The sequence below is a fragment of the Phodopus roborovskii genome, unplaced genomic scaffold (assembly GCF_943737965.1).
Source record: "Phodopus roborovskii unplaced genomic scaffold, PHOROB, whole genome shotgun sequence".
Lineage (NCBI taxonomy): Eukaryota > Metazoa > Chordata > Mammalia > Rodentia > Cricetidae > Phodopus > Phodopus roborovskii.
Genome location: NW_026126637.1, coordinates 930,822 through 942,634, shown reverse-complemented (window position 1 = coordinate 942,634; position 11,813 = coordinate 930,822). Strand labels below are relative to the sequence as shown.

The window sequence follows — 11,813 nt, the reverse complement described above, 5'->3', positions numbered from 1 at the left end:
TTTGGGAAGTTTATTTAGAACTCTAACATGTCCCCCAGGCTATGTAGTTGAGAATTGCTCTGAGTAGAGCTAATCTTGCCTCTACTACCCAGTGCTGGGAAGACACTCCTGCAATTCCCTCAAGACAAGCCTTTGAGTAGTCATTTAGAAGAACATATAGACCATTTAATGAGTATTTACCAATCCTTCTGGCTTGTATCAGGAACTGCAAATGAAGAGAGGCATATGAAAGAATTAAGCTCATTTAACAACTTTGAAGCTGGTGTAGGCACAGTGCAAAAAAGGGTGGGAGAGTGAAGAAACACGAGCAATTCCCTGCTTATCAGCAGTAGAAATTAGCAATGTGAAGTCTTGTGATTAATTGTAGATGATTGATAAAATGCCTGACTGGCCATTTCTTGGGGTCCCATAGACAAGGGCAGTCAACAACCTGGATAAAGGGCTAATGTTATGAAACAAAATTGCTGTCATTATACTAGTTCAACAAAAATAGAAGATTTGCGTAAAATGGTGTGACTCTGCCTAAGGGGACTGTCATTTTCCTAGTTTAAGAGGTACAGCCAGAGAAAATATGTGAGTGATCCTTGGTATTCTCTCATTCAAATCAATAGTCTCTGGAGCAACCATAAAGGCAGCTTTAACTTTTCAAAAAGAATACTCAAGATTATAACTGCCTCATATCTTATAGTATCTGTAGTCTCTTTCCTGCCTACAATGACCCCTTGTTGTTTTCTAGTTCATGGCCTGTTTTACTTTAACATCAGTTACACAATAACAATAGTGTGTGACCTATGAATGTTTGAATGTAACTTGTGTATGGCTGTAGAACTTCCAAGAATTAAGCAAAGTATTCTGTTACCCTGGATACTGAGTTTGTAATGGTATGCACACATAAAAGACCCTGTGCCTTGGAAGAGAACAGGAAGTGCTCTGGGAGACTGGGAGAATGTCTGATAAAACAAATTTCCAGACTAGAACCCTGTCTGCTGGGAGAGAAGGGCAGAGCTTGGAATGCCTATGCTGTGTGAGTTATTTGGTCTCTACGTACCCAAGAGGGGACCTGCTGATGCTCTGTTGTCCAACTGTGTGGCACTAGCTAATGAGTCATTCTGGGAAAGCTGAGCAATCAGGAGGACCAGTTGGAGGTAGCTAGCATTTTCTCTCCAGGATTGTGTACTGGCTGTCTTGTAGGAGCTATAATGAATACCACAGCCACACATGGTGAGTGTGAGGGCGTCACACTCCAGTGTAGTCTGTGTGACATGATGAAAACCATGTTTTCAGACTAGAGGCATATGTTTTTGTGGAACTTAGTCTCCTGGAGGTCCTGGCATCCTGCTTTACGCTTTGTTCCAATGTACTGATTAAATTTTGTGGATTTGGGTTCGGTACCTTATCTTTCTTGATTTTTATGCCTATAATTAATACAACATGCCCTGGCCAAGTCTTGGTAGATAGTGGATAGTGAAAGGATAAAAGTTCAGAGACTAGTAGGGAAAAGACCCAGAGAGTTCACTAAGAGCTAGAAAAAAACAGTCAAGGAATTTCTACTACTATGATTTATGGTAGAAAGCATTACCTACTCAGAGGAAACTCCACAGAGACTCAGGACTACAACCCCTCCTATGCCACAGGGTTTATGATGATCAGGGAAATAGATGGATAAATATAGATAGAGAGAAAGTGTATTACACACTTAACTTTATGGAGAGATTAGCTAGAGCAAGGCCTCCTTGATGCTTATTGACAAAAAGGGATCAAAGTAGTTTAACAAGACAGTTACAAAAATTATATGCTCACCTCCCCCAAAGATGGATAGAGGGGACTTTAAAAACAGCCAAATTGGCCTGACTGGCCATAAAAATTAAGCTTTACAAACTTCCACATTTTGCATAGGAGTCAGCTCGACAGGATTCTAAAAATAAAATTGACCTCAGGTCTGAAGGCTATTAACCACTGTCTGGAGGCCAGATGGTACTCAGAGGGTCCTTCCTGCTCTGTTCTTTTAGTTTCAAGATAAATTGTCAACATGTAACTACTCATCAGATGTGACTACGTATAACCTGGCATGGGGTCAGATCTTAGTTTCTAAATCATGTATATATATCTAATGCTGTCACTAAACCAAACTTAAAGCAGATTTAAACCACATCTCTGTGTGTTATGTCTGTCACTTGCCAAATCCTTACCAATGTTAAGTGCCAGAGCTCACCCCTGACTGGGTCCGTCCATGGCAGGTATCTCCCAAACAGGGACCTTCCAGACAGGTAAATCTTTTCTCTTTTCTTTCTTTCTCAGGTATAGGATAGGCCTTCATCAGGGAAATGCAGTCCCGCTGATAAAGACTGATGGGTTAAGTACAAGTAGGTGGAAATCATCGGGCAATCTGAGTCATGCTTGGATGCCTCACCAGCTGTAGTAAAAAGAATGGCCTATGCTGCAGCAATGAAAGGGAAATCATATGGCGGGGGCCAAAAGCCCTCCATAGAGTCCACTTGTTTCGAGATGTATGACTTCCGAAGCAATAAAGGCCTTAGATTTAGTAGAACAAAGGATTAATAATGCTAGGGTAAAACAGATTGATTATACTAAGAAGTAGGATTTATTAATATTGAGAACTTCCCACACTCCTACTAGATGCTTATGGCAAGAAGGAATGTTAAAATGGATACACTAACCTCATGTTCAGCCGAAAATGGTAGCCTCCTATTCATATGTACTCTATTAATAATCAAAGAAAAAATAAATCAAAAACATTTTTGATAGAGAAATTTATAGCATTATTCCATATAATAAAAGACAATTTAAATATTTATTACAAGAAGATAAAGATTGGAAAATAACCTTGCAAGGATTTTTAGGACAGATTGAGTATCATTTTTCTAGACATCCACTTATAGAATTCTCTAAAGAAACAGCCATAATTTTTCCCACATAGGGTAATATAACACCTTTTAAATGAAGCCAGATGTATTTTTATAGATGGATCACCTAGTGGTCAATCAATAGTATATCCTAGGCCAATCAACAGTATATTCTAAAGGACATCCCTCAATAATTAAACAAAGGGATAAAATTTCTACACAGCAATATTTTAAACATTTCTGGAAAAGATTTAACCTTTATACAGACTCAAGATATGTGGTTAGCCTATTTCTGCCATCAAGACAACGTTACTGTCTAGACATTCAACAATTTTACCTCTTTTACAGAAGTTACAAAATTTAATTCAAAATAAGACAAAAAAATTTATAGGACATAATAGATTTCATTCTAATTTTACTGGACCTCTAAATAGAGGAAATATGATGACAGATATGCTAACTAAAAAAATAATAATGTCAGCCTTAAAGCAAGCCATAACAAGCCATGTTTTACATCATCAAAATGCCTTGGCTTTAAAAAAGATACTGTTAAACAATATACTCAATGTCCTCAGGTATATCACCAGCTTAAAATGGAGGTCAATCCCAGAGTCTTAAAAGCCCTAACTATTTGACAGATGGATGTAACGCATATAACAAAATTTGAAAAGTTATCTTTTGTTCATATGATGGTAGATACATAGTCTCATGCTGTAATGGATTTTACTAGAACTGGTAAAGCAATTAAAGATATAATTCAACATTTAAAACAATGTTTTGCCTTCTTAAAAATACCTACAAAAATCAAAACAGATAATGCTCCTGCTTATACCTCTGAGGCTTTTAGTCAGTTTTTACTATCTTGGAGTATTAAACATATAACAGGTAGTCCTATAATCCCCCAAGGACAAGCTATTATTAAAAGAACTCACCAAACACTTAAAAATCAAATTCAAAAACTAAAGGAAGAGAACTCTTATTACTCTCCCCATCAGCTTTTGACTCATGCTCTCTTTGTTATAAATCATCTAAACACAGATAAACAGAAAAATTAACCCATGATAAAATATTGGTTTAAAAACTAAAAATCTCCCTTGCGTTATGTAAAAAGATATACTTTCTGGAGGCTGGAAAGGACCGGACACTTTAATTGCCTCTGGACAAGGCTATGCCTATGTTATTCCCCAGGGTGTCAATTCCCCCATCTGGATTTCATATTGACTTGTCTGGCCCACATGAGCCCTGCCTGTCTCAAAGACAAAAGAAAAAACAAAAACAAGAGGTTCGCCAAGCCACATCAACACGGCAGAGACTTTCACTAACCACGAAGAAAGCAACAGCTACAACCTCACGGCTTCCAAACTAAACTCAGCTAAAAAAAAAAAAAAAAAAAAAAAAAAAAAAAAATTAACCAAAACAACTAGTGACTTGATTATTTCTCTACAACCATCTATTTCTGCTAAAATAATGTTTGTAGCTATGCTTGCTCTTTTAACTATATAACCTCAGGGGAAAGTTACTAGGCCTACATACCAAAGCCCCCTCTGATTCATCAATAGGATGGATGAAAAAAATCACATTAAGATTATAACTAATGATTCTAATGATTCTGATCTTTTAGGAGATTACGAAGATTATGATCACGGGGTAAACACCTCCACACGTATAAACTGTAAGGGTAAATCTAATTCAGTTCCCATTTGCCTGATGCTTAGAGGAGCTACACCTTTAGGCTACCTTCCTGTTAATAATAAAACTTTTTGACTGATGCTCCTGATCCTGCTAATCCTGGTAAAAATAACGATAAAAGATTAATGTGGAAATTACAAATTCTAACTTTAGGATACATAACTTATAATGAGTCTTTTGTTTCTATGCCTCATATTCCTCTGCCTAATTGTTTAAGAAATATAAAGATAAAGATCAATTCTAAACAGGAGAAACTAAAATGGTCCCTACTTGGCTTAAATGTGGGTTCCCCAAATCAGGTTCAAAATTTTATCTAATAACTAAAAAAAAAAAAAAAAAAAAAAAAAAAAAAAAAAAATGGGATTTTTCTATAAGCTCTCCAGACTTTAATTGTACTAATTAACTTAAAAATAATTAAAAATTTTTAATAAATATACTCCAAATTCTAGCCCAAAAAAATAGCGACGCTGGTTTACTCCAGGTTTTGTTGCTCCTATTTGGGTTGCTAAAATTCCTAATTCTAATAAGACAGCTGTTTATCCAGACTTGTTTTGGTTGGCTATAGCTGCCAACATAATTTTAGTAAAAACAACGTAAAACACAGATACACTCACCTCTAGCAGTTAGAGCCTATATGCCCTATCCTTATAAAATACTTTTTAGGCATAAGGATAAAAAATGATGTTACCAAAACAAAAAAGTCATTTAGGGATTCTGGTTCCTCTTGTCAGATTACTAATTACTCTCTATAGTCTTACTTCATCTCTTAGGAAAATGAGTAGACATGAGGAAAGGGAATTACTAATAATTTAAAAATGGAATGACTAGCAAAGTAGGCAGTAAATAATATCCAAGTTGCACAATTTTGGACAGAGGTGTTAATTTTGTTTGTTAATTTTGGCTGAAAACAACTTCTAGCATTTTGTGTCTGTCTTTCCTTTGCAAGACATAAACATTTTCTTTAAAAATGTAACATGGGAAGGGAGGTAGAGAACTGGGAAGAGTGGAGGGAGGGGAAGCTGGAAAAAAAAACACTTCCAAAAGTAAGAAAAAATTCTGCTTCCTATATTTTCCTTTTGTAAACAGAATAGATCCACTTTTTAATTTTATCGTAATGATGCACAGATTAAGATACATGGGAAGAGAATAAAATATAGGTTGTATAATTTATTCTGGAAGAAGTCACATTAGAAACCAATGACCACCAAGTTCCTGCTCCAAGGAACCACCTTGATTTGTTGATCTGTGAACAACCAGAACCATCTCATGACTCTGTCATGTCCGCACCATTTGGGTGTGGTCAGTGCAAAAGGTGCTGCAGGGTGGATATGTCACTACATTATCGATCACACATAATCCAAAAGATTTTTCTTTATAGGCCATTGGTATTACATTTTTATATCTTGGTAATAAAACCAAAGCACTTTAATGATTAATTAAATAAAAAAACTAATAAATTGGACCTCATTGTGCCAAATCCATATGTGGACATAGTAAGCTTGTGTTTCAACATACAATGTCTTAGAAGACATTTTTTCATTTCTTTTACTTTGGGATTATTTTAATAGATCTACTAGTTCAACCTATTTTTTTTCAGCATCATGACTAGCATTTATCTTAGCAAAATGAGGATAAGCAGCTCTTATCACCAATAATGTGCCAATATTGGTATCTTCCGTGGTACCACTGTATCATATAATGCTATGAGTTCTCACTTGTGGATGTAATTTTCTAGAAGTCCATGTGTATGAAAATGGAAAAAAATAATATATTAAGCAAGAACTAAATCTCACTTTCTAGAACACAATTTCCATTAATCCATCTAACATAGTATCAAAGTTCATCACATATTTAAGAGTCTCTTACCTTATAAGTTTCTTAAGGAGAAAATAATATAAGGCTGCTTTAAAAATAACTTCCTGCAACCAAACATGTTATATGTTCATGTCTCTCAAAAAGGTGATGTTAAAGATTCTACAACATGTTCTGATGGTATACAGATTGATCAAAGATAAAATTTGTTTATCAAGTTTGGTGAGCAGTATATCTGTTATAAGATGTGGATATAAGTACAATCTGCTCTGGTCCAGGGTATAAGACTTTTCCCAGATTCTTATAACTGGATGAATTCTTCTGATATTCACAGAGTTAGTTTCACTTTTTAAATTCCTCCATACTAAAGCAGAAACATTTAAGCCTCTTAAATATCCTTATAATAATTTTCTTTTTATTTATTTATTCTTATTTTACATATAGATACCAGTTCCCTCTCCCTCCTCTCCTCCCTCCCCCTCTCTCTCCCTCCCTCCCATGCCCCCCCCCGACCACCCTTCCATCCCAACCACCCCACACTCCACTGGGAGGGTGATGCCTTCCAGGAGGGATCAACAAAATCTGTCAAGTCATTTGGAATAAGAACTAGGCCTTTCCTCCTGCCTCTAGGTTAAGGGAGTATCCCTCCATGGGGAATGTGCTCCCAAAGTCCTTTTCTGCACCAGGGATACATCTTGTTTCCACTGTCAGAAGTCCCTTAGACTGCCCAGGTCTTCTAACTGACACCCATGTTCAGGGGGTCTGAGTCGGTCCAATGCTTTTTTCCCAGCTATCAGTCTGGGGTCCTTTAGTTCCCCTTGCTCAGGTCAGCTGTCTCTGTGGGTTTCTGTAGCTTGTTCTTGTCCCCATTTTCTTATCACTGCTCACTCTCTGAATCTGGATTCCAGTTATGCTAAGTGTTTAGCTGTGGGTGTCTGCTTCTGTTTACACAAAATATGTATTAATATTTAATATTTAATAGCTGAGGGTGATGAGTTTATTTACGATAATAGTGCATTACAAAGAATGGAAATATATATATATAACACATATTTTACTTAATATATTAAGCACAAAAGAAAAGGTAGAATTGATTTATAAAACATATGTTATAACTAAAATTTACTATAATTGTATTAACAGGTAACATGTAGTAAAATTGTTGATTTACACAATGGAGTTTAGATACATTAGATAGACCCAAATAAGAACTCAATTAAAATGAGGCAAAGATAACTTTGTTTTTAGTAAAATATTGAATGAATTCTCCAACACTGAAACATGATTCTTTTACTAATTATCTTTCGAATTCTAATTGAGGAAAAATAATTGAAATTTCTTGGGCAATCCATCCTCTTTTCTATAAACACCTCTTAAAGTATATTTATTCAGTGTTTCATCTGCAGATTTCTTGTCACAGTGCTGTTTTGTCATGTGGATTCTATTCCTGGGAATAGAACTAACCAATACAATTCCTTATGGAGCATTAATTGACTCTCTGGGAGTCATGCTCCTATTAGCACAATCAAAGAAATCAAATCAGTCTCCATTATCTACACAGTCCTAATTGGATCTTAGACAAGGACAGTTCCTTGATACACCGAATGTTCTGATTTTTTCCTTTGGCTGCAAATAAATATTTTATGAGACATAGGGCTGCTAAATAATAATCACAGAGGCTCTGCTCTCTTAGCATGATGTAGTAAGTCAGAATCAGAGGAAGGACTGGTTATGTTAGTGCCTTCAAAGAGACCAACACCAGGCAACTAGTCATCCATACAGGTGAGGGATGGAGGGGCAATAGCAAATAGAATGTGGGCAGAGTGATCGAGGTTTAAGCACTGATTGAACACTAGTTAATGTTAGAGATGAGAGTCATAGACTTAAGATGATAAGATACTGGCTAGTGCTGAGTATGGGGAACAGCCATCACTTTTTTCTACAATTCTGACTTTCAACAAGAGAAGACAATTTACCCTCAGGTGATAAAATCAATTTTTGATAAAATCTCTATTCTCCACACTTCTAATAATAAGAAAATAAAATTATGGTTCTTACATTTCTCTTTTTTGTGTCTAATAAGTTTTGCCCATTATCACATGGTTTCTGTGGAATTTCTCTTCATGAAAATGCTAAAGATGGTCCATGCAATATAGAGAACTCACAAATTCCACTTGGTTAGTTAATTTACAAAGTCATAGAGGCAATTGTGTAAGGAAGATTACACCTGTCTAAGAGCAAGTAATTGTGGTTCCTCATGGTGAATAATGCTCTATTTTAAAGAAATTCAAAAAGACCTCTTAGGAACTTTTCAACAGCCTTCAAATGCCAGTGAGCTTTCGCTAAAGAGATCTCCTTGACTCAGTATATTACTAATATTATTTGGGATATATGTATGACTTTTAAAATTTTTTTCTTATGTATGCTGAGTGATTGTTATAAATGGTTATTGAGTTGTAGGAAGTTATTGTTTACTTTATGGATACTCTTAAGAAATATGATATTAGACCACATTTTATTATCAGGTCCAAATTTAATGTTCACAACTTTTCTGTCATCTTTAAGAAACATTTGAGCACACTTTTCTACAGTGTCCCTGTTTTGTCATTTTATTAATATTCATGAATTGATGTATTTATGGACCTCTTTGTTGATATTTCTATTTAAATTTTATTTCTTAATTGTAAATACGTTTTAGTGCAAATAAACAGATCATTAAATAAGCTTATTTCTGTACTACATCTAACTAGATTAATGTATTTTACCTTACAGAGTTAGAAATTACTTCCAAATGTGATATGTTCCTTCCATAACTTTTACCTGTACAGTTACTGAGAAATAAATTCTTATGTTTTCTATCACCACATAAATGGAAATAAGCCTGGATTACTGGAAACAAATTTGAAGTCATTTACTTGTTAACAATGATCATTTGTCTTGTATAAATTATCTTCCATTTCCAGGTTAGGCTTTTATTTAATTAGCATTTACTCAGTTGTTGCTCTAAGATGAATGACTCACAAAGTCATTTTTCTGTAAAAATATAAACATTCAGATAGAATATAAAATTATTTTGCACCCCTTTTTGGTAGCATTTTATCGAAGAGAAACTCCAAAATTACAGAACAGTTATAAAATTATTGAAAATACTCATTTATCTTTATGTGCATTGTACCTTAGCAAAAAACTTTTTAATAAAAAGCGTCTCATCCTCTATTAACTTTCTATAATCTATCATGTGTCCATCTGTCCACTAAACAGCTATCAAGTATCTGTCTTTTATCACCATTTATTATCTATCATCTATCTGTCTATCTAAAATCTGGCATGCATCAACTTCATCATCATGTCATACATGATGGTTAGTTTGTTATGATTTCATTATTAGAATTCAATTGTATTTTCTGGATAAGAATGTCATTTCAATGACATGATATCCTGTTCAAAATATTTCAACCCCAGCCATCTAGTATTGGTTTCTCAAAACGCTAGTGACATTCTCTAGAATCATATGATTATGATTATGGAGGAATCCAATAGATCTATGTAGCATAAAATTTCCTAATTTTCAATTTTCAATTAATAACTAATTTGTAAAAGGATGACAAACACTACGCAATTCCATTGTCCATTGAAAACTTACTAGCTAGTGTTGCATACTTTCATGTCAGTAATGTCATTGATTTATTAATAGTTTGGCTTTTAATACTTGGAAAACTTTTGTCTTTACCACTCATTGATTTTCATGTACATTTATATTGTGTGTATGAATATAATGCATTTATTAATTAATAATTGAATACCAATTAATAATATTAACTTATACTTCATAAATATGAAAACTCCATGCATTATAAATATATGAGATATATCCATGATAATTTTAATATATACATATGTGCATATATGAATACATATAAGTTTGCTAATAATTTGTTTTATCAATTATTTACTGTAATTCCTTTTCTTCATTTTTAAATTTTAGAACGGAAGATTAAAAAACAAAGAAAATGAGCAATGGTAGAAAATTTCAATGCAAGTTGGGAAGGGTACTTTATTCTTCTGGGTTTTTCTAAATGGCCTAATCTAGAAGTTGTTCTCTTTGTGGTTATCTTGATATTCTACTTGATGACATTGACAGGCAATCTCTTCATCATCATCCTATCATACCTAGATTTCCACCTGCACACCCCTATGTACTTCTTCCTCTCAAATCTCTCTGCTCTGGATCTATGCTACACCACTAGCTCTGTCCCTCAGCTGCTGTTCAACCTCTGGGGTCCAGAGAAGACGATATCTTATGCTGGATGCATGTTGCAGCTCTATTTTGTCCTTGCACTGGGTACCACAGAATGTGTTCTGTTGGTGGTGATGTCCTATGACCGCTATGCAGCTGTATGCAAACCCTTGCATTACTCTGTCCTCATGAATTCTCGTTTCTGCCACCTGCTGGCTGTAGCATCCTGGGTAAGTGGCTTTACCACCTCAGCACTTCATTCTTCCTTTACCTTCTGGGCACCCCTGTGTGGACATCGGCAAGTAGACCATTTCTTCTGTGAAGTCCCAGCACTGTTGCGCTTATCCTGTGTGGATATCCGTGCAAATGAGCTAACCCTCATGGTCATGAGTGCCATTTTTGTCGTTATACCACTTATTCTCATTCTAAGCTCTTATGGTGCCATCGCGTGCACTGTACTAAGAATGCAGTCAACTACCCGACTTCAGAAAGTTTTTGGGACCTGTGGAGCCCATCTTACTGTTGTGTCTCTCTTTTTCATTCCAATTATGTGCATTTACCTTCGGCCTCCAACAGAAAATTCTCAAGATCAAGCTAAGTTCATTGCACTATTCTATACTGTTGTCACACCTAGCCTAAATCCTCTCATCTATACCCTAAGAAACAAAGATGTCAGAGGGGCAGTAAAAAGGCTGACTGGGCATGAGAGGGAGTTATGAGAGATGTCTCCCACTATGCAGTCTTTGATGAGAAGGTCTGATCCTTCATTAAGGACACTTTGCTCTTTTGCAATTTCTCCTGGTAACAGAATCATAAAACAAAATACAGATATTAATTTACTTGAGTAAGAACACCATTTTTCAAAATATAAAATTATGTCAGGAACTTAGCCAATGAGTCTTAGAAACTTTTTACTTTAAACAACACAATCATCCGACTGATAGCTGGGAAAACAACATTGGACTGACTCAGACCCCCTGAACATGGGTCTCAGTTAGAAGACCTGGGCAGTCTAAGGGTCCTCTGACAGTGGAACCAGGATGTATCCCTGGTGCAGGAAAGGACTTTGGGAGCACATTCCCCATGGAGGGATACTCCCTTAGCCTAGAGGCAGGAGGGAGGGCCTAGTCCCTACTCTAAATTACATGACAGACGCCTTCTGGAAGGCATCACACTCCCTGTTGAGTGGAGGGGGGGAAATGGGACAGGAG

At 35.6% G+C, this 11,813-nt stretch overlaps 1 protein-coding gene across 1 annotated transcript; it reads left to right on the top strand.

The window, feature by feature from the left end:
- Positions 1-10,382: 10,382 nt before the first annotated feature.
- On the top strand, positions 10,383-11,321 carry LOC127239111 (olfactory receptor 2J3). Its single transcript, XM_051207898.1, has one exon. The coding sequence runs from the start codon at positions 10,383-10,385 to the stop codon at positions 11,319-11,321; it is 939 nt and encodes a 312-aa protein (XP_051063855.1).
- The last annotated feature ends 492 nt before the right edge of the window (positions 11,322-11,813 follow it).

What these genes read in the sequence shown, in the direction of transcription:
- LOC127239111 (XM_051207898.1), top strand. Translation starts at nt 10,383, where the DNA reads ATGGTAGAAAATTTCAATGCAAGTTGGGAAGGGTACTTTATTCTTCTG.